This window comes from Rhopalosiphum padi, chromosome 2 (assembly GCF_020882245.1).
Source record: "Rhopalosiphum padi isolate XX-2018 chromosome 2, ASM2088224v1, whole genome shotgun sequence".
Lineage (NCBI taxonomy): Eukaryota > Metazoa > Arthropoda > Insecta > Hemiptera > Aphididae > Rhopalosiphum > Rhopalosiphum padi.
Window position 1 is genome coordinate 58,892,800 of NC_083598.1, and position 8,761 is coordinate 58,901,560.

At 24.9% G+C, this 8,761-nt stretch overlaps 1 protein-coding gene across 2 annotated transcripts; it reads right to left on the bottom strand.

Moving 5' to 3' along the window:
* Positions 1-428: 428 nt before the first annotated feature.
* On the bottom strand, positions 429-8,396 carry LOC132920238 (ubiquitin thioesterase trabid-like). 2 transcript variants are annotated; one of them, XM_060982476.1, is made up of 11 exons: positions 8,185-8,396; positions 7,649-7,885; positions 7,365-7,583; positions 7,157-7,301; positions 5,411-5,629; positions 4,991-5,196; positions 4,646-4,922; positions 4,343-4,587; positions 3,599-3,789; positions 3,377-3,525; positions 429-3,312 (listed from the first exon to the last, which is right to left on the bottom strand). In XM_060982476.1, exons 2-11 carry the CDS (start codon positions 7,821-7,823, stop codon positions 3,234-3,236), a joined length of 1,905 nt encoding a protein of 634 aa, XP_060838459.1. In that variant the 5' UTR covers positions 7,824-7,885; positions 8,185-8,396; the 3' UTR covers positions 429-3,233. The 2 variants fall into 2 exon arrangements, with proteins under 2 accessions (XP_060838459.1, XP_060838460.1); XM_060982477.1 differs by having other exon boundaries at positions 8,087-8,396.
* Between the last annotated feature and the right edge of the window lie 365 nt (positions 8,397-8,761).

The window sequence follows — 8,761 nt, forward strand, 5'->3', positions numbered from 1 at the left end:
TTGAAAGAAATGTTTGTTAATCAGATATTCTGATCAACTAAATTACATTTTGTCAATTTTACCTAAGCTACAAACAGTAGTTTGAAACAAATTAATTCTATATTTTGTCCATCCCATTATATATTTATTTATTTTTCAATTCAAGTTTGAACGGTATAATCAGAAATTTAAGGGTTCAATTTTAATGAAATAATATATTTGTATTATGTATTCAAATCAATAACTCTTGACTCATAATACTTGTTTTTGTATATTTATTTAATATTTTCTCAAGTTTTGTATGTATTGTGATTTGTGATTACTAATTACTGATTATTATATTGAATTATTACAAAAACTTGTAACATTATATAATATAATAATTATTGTAATTTCTCTAAAAATAATAATACAATAAATAGACAACATGAAATAAAAACATGGTTACATAAACATTTGACATTTTATTTTATTTCAACAAATTAAAAATATAATATTAACAAAAAAAAAACCCGACTATTAATTTCATGACAAGTGCCATCAACAAGTCTAACCCCAAAGTTAAATATACAACAAATTATTAATGAAACTAAAAAATAGTAAATACCTATTGACTATGTGTTAAAGCAAAGGCAATCTATACACAATACACAATACACAATATACTGTTTGTATGTGAAAACTAAAAATTATTATAACTATTAAGTAATAATATTATCTTAATAACTATAAACATTTTAAAGATACTTTAAAAAATATTTTTTGTCAAAATAAAACATAATTATTAGAAGGCTGAAGATTCCCAATAACAAATAAATAAATAATATTTTTTTTCTTGTTCATAATGTATCTAGTAGGAATCCAAAACTATAATCGAGAGGACACTACATCTATTGGTGATATTGTTTTATAAGTGTATAACTACTATTACTAAAGCAGTAAATTTGTGTTCAATAGAACCAACTTTGTTATTTTAGCTTTAATATTACAGTAAATTAACCTATTATTAAATATAAAGGTAAAAATATTATCTAAGAAAACTTAGGTTTCTAATGAAATTATTAATAAGCAAGTTATGAAAATTTAAAAATTGTAAATTTTGCATTGTTATAACTAACTTCAAAATTAAAACATCAAAAACTTATGAGATAATCTAGATAATATTCTTACTCTTGAATTTGATAGTAAGTTTATTTAATATAATATTAAAGCTAATAAAAAAATCTGGGTTAACTGAACGAAAGATATACTATATTATAAATTTGTTAGATGGAGATAGCATAAGTAGATGTAGTGTACACTTATTAAAAATTATATTGATTTGATGTTTTAAATAGAACCTCTACAAATTATAAATACAATTTTATATTGTCATTGCTTATATACAGCCTTCAATAATTATAAATTATAATACATCAACCTTATATTCTAATTTATTAGATTTAATTACAAATTAATGTTTGAATATGTATCACACATTCTGACATTATGCAATCACCATGTATACTAATTTGATCATAAATCCAAATTTATCAATTGACACATAAATCATCCAGAATATAATTTTATTAAAAGAAATATCACTTTTCTATAATATGTAATAGAATAGTGCCTTTACAACTTCATGTCTATTAAAAACTGACAAATCAGTATATTAATTTACAAACATAAACCTAACATGATAAATTCCTTATTTTGTTGTTAGCAATAGTAACACAACAATAATTCAATAGGTAAATACATTTTTGTCACCCAATTACTTAGTTAATAGTTACACATTAAATCATTTTTTTTTTTTTTTGAATTTGGTACAATCAATAAACAGTCTAAGTATTTTCAACGTTCATATTTAACATAAATACATGAAATTAAATGTAAAAATTTCGATTATTCTATATTTTAATTTAGTTTTCCCAAGTTATAATTGAGTATATTTTAACAAAACCATGATAAACAATTAACCACCTAAGTAATAATTAAAATATGTTATTTAGTCAAAATCTGTACACTAGAAATAATTAAACTATATAATTTTTGAGCTAAAATTATATATTTTAAGTACAATAAATCTAATTTCATCTTATATATTTAATTTAGAGTGAAAATACCATTTTATTATTAAATGTATTAATATAAACTGGTAAAAGTATTGAATAACTGGCAGTGCTTAATATAATTTGGGAAATAGTGTAACCATCAGCCAGTTTGTAATCATTTTTAGTAACAATCAGAATATTTTCTTAATGTTATGTAAATTTTTAGATTAAAATGTATTTAAAAAAGAAATATAAACATAAACTAAATTGTGGACGTATAGCAATTATTAAAATAGGTTCTTTGTTAATAAGACATCTAATATGTTTTAAAATAAAGATAATAAATAATTAATAATATTTTAACATAATGAACTAAGTCACTCGAGTCTTATGTCAATGTGTTGTCAATAAAAATAAAAAACGTCATATTAAACATAATAAGAAAAACTTGACTAGAATTAGAATAGTCTATTACAAACTCTAAACGTAGTTAAAGAATCAAATGAAATATAATTTTAATATTTTGATTTAAGTAATAATAGACTTGCAAATTGTGATTAGATACGCGAGCACAAATTTAATTAAGAAAAGTAAATTTCAAAATTATAACAAAACATTTTTTTCAAATTTATTAAATAGATACACACAAATTATACATTACATAATATATAAGTATGTATTAAATTATCACGAATATTTATTATTAATATAATAATAATTTTTTAAACCTACAATGCATTTAAATAAGTTACATATTTATTTTTAAACTATAAAAATATACCTATATTATATTTGATAATCTTTTCATTTTTTTTTTATATAAATAATAATAATACATAATCTATTAATATTTATGAAAAGATATTTTTCAATATTTTAGTATAGTTTTAAATATTTAATGCACAAATTAACTCAAATTCATACTTATTTCATTATATTCAACTTTTTGGGAAATTTATTTAAATGAAAATTCCTAATGAATAATTTTATATACTTTAGATAAAATAATGGAGCAGCTCAAATAAATATTAATAATTTCTTTGAACCCTGTTAAGGTACACATCAAACATAAACAAAGTTTTATAATATGACTTTTATAAAAAAAAATCTAATAGTGATAAGCATAATTAATAATAAAAATATTGAGATTTAAAGATTTATTTGTACATCATGAAATATTGTAAATATAGGAAACTCACTACACTGGCTAAGCATAAGCTATTCTTGTTCAGATTCACCTTCACTTGAATAGTCTTGTATTGAAATAGGCCGTGAAAATGGCGTGATTGTCATTTGACTAGAAAATAATAGATTGAAATAAATTATTTTATACTTAAAAACTGTGTTTAAATTGTTCTTACGCTTGCTTTCTATAATAGTTTAACCATTCTTCAAGCATTTGAGCAACCAACAATGGTCGTTTATGCAAACGCTGTCGAGCTAATAACAAACCATTTTCTGTTAAACAAACGTCTAACCATTGTTTTAAAATATTCTCTTCATGACCCATCTATAAATTAAAGATTACACAAATAAATAAAAATAGTGGCACTAAGTAGTTGAAAATTTATTAAAAATTTTACTTCAGATTTGGTAACAAAATGTATTGGTAATAATTTGTGATCATGATCAACAAGTGGCAAGTATGTAGTACTCTTTCCCCGAGGTAATGGTTCAACAGGCACCAGTGAAGAAAAATGTCCTCGTGTATAAGCTAAGGTTATTGGAGATTTTATACAAAAACTTGATTCCCATAAAAGTGGCAAGTAAACTCCTAAAACAAAAAATATATGTATACAATTGTTTCAATTTCATACCTAAAACATTTTTAATAATCAGAAGATATTTCTGAATAGATAAAAATAAAACAGTATTAATAAATAATTTATTCAAAATATTATTAATTTTGAAAGATATTAAATATTTCAATAGCATATTGTATAAATATAAAAATTACTTATAAGTTATAATTAACACATTGACTGCCCTGTAGCCGACCGGCTACCGCACTATATCATTTGTAGGAGGCCATACAGCCGTGGGCTGCCGTAAATTCATTTAAATTTATATTATTAACTTTTCCGCGATGCTACAATATAATGATCTAGATCTAGAAAATGTGCTGTAGCGTAGCGGGAATAATTGCAATTTTTTTGATGTAATAAACATAATTTTAACATTTTTTTTTTTCAAATTCAATAGTATATGTACAAATTGATAATGAGATTGAAAAATGTCCTTGGCGTACCCCTGATAAATATTCTTGTGGCCGCATGGCAGTCAACGTGTTAATTTTAAGTGTATAATATAATTATTAAATGTATTACCTTCAAAATTTGTATAACCTAGACGATCGCCACGATAATTTTTCACATATTTAACAGCATACACAATAATTGGTCGACGCAACACATGAGCTAATGCAAATACATGAAGTTGAGCTAAGCTTGACCCAGGTCTTTCAGCTTGAGATACTAATGCAGCCCAATCTTCAGCCCATTGATACTCGTCTAAACAAAATTCTAACTGTTTGGCTTGCCATGCTTCATACTCTTTCCATCTTGGATAAAACCTATATAAATTTCAAGCCATAAATTAAAAAACTCAAAAATGATTTAAATGCTACTTACAACATATTGCTTTCATGTAAACAATCAGCTAATGCTTTTCTTAATATATTGTCTTTATCAAAAATACCCCAAGTAGACTGCATTAAGGAATCCAGCAAACAATCACCAGCTGAACGATTCCATAATGCATATAATCTAGAAAATAATCCATCACAGACCTCAGATGACCAGTTAATCACCGGAGGGACTTCTTCAATTTCCAGTTCATGTTGAACATTGCGATCAAGAAGTTCATCAAGTAGTTGTCTTTGAACTGGTCTTGGAAGTTCTTCAATTTCTAAAAGTTGAAAAACATTTTTAAATTTTAATAAACTGTTACTGTTATATTATATTTAATTAATTTACCATAAGGTAGGGAAAAAGTTGCAAATTCTGTAACAAATGGACACGGCATTAAGGATTTTCTCACACGTATTGTTGAAAGGAAATGTTTTCCTATCTCATCTGCTAGTTGATGAGCGACATGAGAAGGTACTCGTTTTACAGTTGTTGAACTACTAGTAGCATTGATTCCATTCAAAAGATTTGATAAAATTTCTTCACGATGAAATCTAAAAATAAATATATACATATAAAAAAAAATATTAAACATTAATTCATATTTTCATAATTAAAAAAAATTAATAACATTCAAGTATTTGCATATAATAATTTTAAGCAAAATAATATAATAATACATGTAGAAAACATATCAATATAACAATATAATATATTTATTTACAGACTTTTAACTAATCATAATAATTAAAAATAATAAAACTTTACCTAACAGCAAGGTGAACTAATGTGTGACCGGTATCAAATGCTGATGGTCTATTAAGTAGTGTTACTTCAGTTGATGTCAATGACCTGGTTGGATCACCACCTGCGTGTAAATAAGCTGCAATAGGACTCCAGTCACCTTGAACTACACCTACACAAGCAGCGAGCCAAGCTCTATCATAGTTGCTATTAATATCATCCAAACGACGTCTTGATGAAGATCTAAAATAAAACAATATTTGTTTATAGGTACATTGTTTAAAATGTAAAAAATATATCAATGAAACAAAAATTTATAAATTTTACTTTAATAAACTAGGTACTTATTAACATTTAAATCAAAAATAATTTATAAATAAACATTAAACAATAGAACTAGAGTATTTGTAAAATCTGACTCATTTACAATTACATTTCTTTATATTACATGTAATATTAAATTAATTTCAAAAAATTGTTATTCTTGAGTATCTGGAAATATTTTTTTTTTTTAGTGCTGAAATAAGTTAAATAATAATTAATATATTTATTGTAAAGAAAACAATAAATAAATCACCCAAAGGGGGTAACAAGCACAGTAAAGTGAAAAGCAAAATCATTAAATTAAATTGTAATGAAATAAAATAGTACATATTATTAACAAAATAATAATATATATATATATCAATTATTTAAATTAAAAATACAATTTTTTAACTTAGAACAGGAATAAAAATAAATAAATAAAAATTACTTATTTTATTATATAATCTTGGTAAGCAACACATTAGACTATTACTAAAATAATTATTTTTTGGCTGAGGTATAACAAAAGAAGGATTAAAAGTGGAATTGAAGAAGGGAACATTAAGACCAAAAATCTAATAATTTCAGGTAGTCAATATCACCATTTAAGAATTTATAAACAAAATTAATATAAATTACTAACCGCCTGGTCTTTAAAAACTTAATTCTTACAACATTAGCGATGTTATCAGAATTATGATAAGGTACCAAGTACCTTAGTTATTAGTTTGTAGGCATAAAAATCTTAAAAACTTCCCTGGACCTCTTTTAATTGATTAATTGAATACAGCTGATTAAGGTTCCATAATACCATACCAAATTCAAGTGAAAGTTTTACTAGTAGATAATATAGTATTTTAAGACACACAGATAATTAAAATCATGGCAGATACGTTTGATAAACCCTAAGGTACACCTTTATATACACCTATAGTATACACTATACTGTATTAGTATACACCTTTTCCATACATTTAGATATACTACTTTGAGAAATGATCTAAATTATGTTGTAAAGAAACTATATTGTTGAATAGGCATAAATAATTTCATATTATCTGTAAATAGTAAAAATTTCCTAGAGATGAAACAACTATTTAGGTCATTAATAAATAAAAAGAAAAACAATGGGAATACATTATCACCTTAAGGAACACCTGACATAGTATTAATTATATTAAAGACAGAATTATTTATCTTGACTAATTGAGAACGATCACTTAAATATAAGGATAGCTATGATCAAAATGAATCCTTTATGACTAGTTTACACAATTTAGATAGAAAGCTGCTTAAAATAAAATTATGTTATAAAACTATTTTTATAGTAGTTCATTGTTATATTGTGTTATTAAATAAGTTATTAGTAAAATAGATAATTTTGCATGCAGAACAAAAAAAAATAAATGAATAGTTTAAATAAAAACAAAATGTCATTATGTAAAATTATAAAAATAAACTAACCTTTTTAATGTACAAATATTTGAATCTGTATTAATGGTTGCGGCTAGGTCCTTCTCTGGAGATTTGACTCGTTTTGTAATGATAGTAGGAGGTTCACATAAAGAATGATCAGGTGAAGGAGATGTTTTACGAGGTCCTCTTGTTCCTATTAAATAGATTTAGGCATATATTAAGTTTTATAATAACTTTACTAAAATAAAAATCTTACCACACATGATGCATTTAAAACTTTTAGGCCAATTTTGATATGTACATGCACTACAGGACCACTTGGCAAGTGCTCGTGTTTCTAAACTAGATGAAGCTGCTTCATTTTCTGGTGAATTAGCTCTATCACTGATCTTCAATTCATTGTTGAATTGTTCGTTAAGTGCATCAACCAGATTATTATCTAGTAGTTTATCACAGTTATCAATTTCTCCAGACGCTAAATGTACAGCAATAATTAATGAATACCTAGTTAATACTAATTATATTATAATTTAATTTTACCTTCAATTAATTGAGATTGAGGTTCAACGGGAAGTTCATCTCTAAGACTATATATGTCCTGAGCTTGGGACAACTGCAGTTTGGGTCTCCTACACATGACACATTTTAGTGACGAATGGTAATTATCGTAAGTGCAGACATCACAAGACCATTTGGAATTGATTTGGGTGGTCATTGTCGGTTTTGAATCTTTCAATTTATATTATTTAGATTTAAAAATAATATTTATTCATAACACTGTAATTTACAACAAACAAATTAATATGAAAATACAAAAAATTATGTACAAAAATAAATAAAGCAAATATTTTAATACAAATATGTGTTAAGTGGTGTCCTACATTTAATAAAAAAAAGTTTTTTTGGTCTATAATTACGACCTAGTTAAAATAGATTAATAATTCTATATTTCAAAATCAAGTTGAAGGTTTGGCTCACCGCCGTCAAAATGTGCCCGAATATTTTGCGACTTAATAATATCGTTCTTATGACATAGCGAAAAGGAAGAATGCGACACGATGAACCATAGCACTTACTTGTAATGCAACTGGATAATGATTTAATGCCAAGATCGTAAGCTATACGGACACAAATTATAATGATTATTGATTGTGCATTCAAAATTAATAATTCAAAATGTATCACCGAAATAATTTAATAATATAATTAATAATAATAATAACAACAACTAAAACTAAAAAACAAAAACAAATTTACTAACAACCATTACCCACGGGAAAGGGGAAAATTCTGAAATAAATTAAAAAGAGAAAGACGACTATGATTACGGTGATAAGATGTTTTTGTTCGTAAGTCCATATACTATAGCTAAAAGTATATATACCTATTATACGATTATAGTAAAACGGGAAAAAAGATACAAAGCAATCGGTCGTGTCGTCATTACACACCAGATGTTAGGAACGTACCAACAGCTGATATCGCCGTAACTCGTAATAGCTATATTGTCTATTGTACATTTGGTACATGTTATTAATAAATAATTTAAGTACTTTGTACTTTATTCACAATAGTGGTCGCCGGTCGGCAACCAACGGCCCGCTTTAAAGTTTAAATTCTAGAACATTCTATACATTTTATTATTTTAAGGTT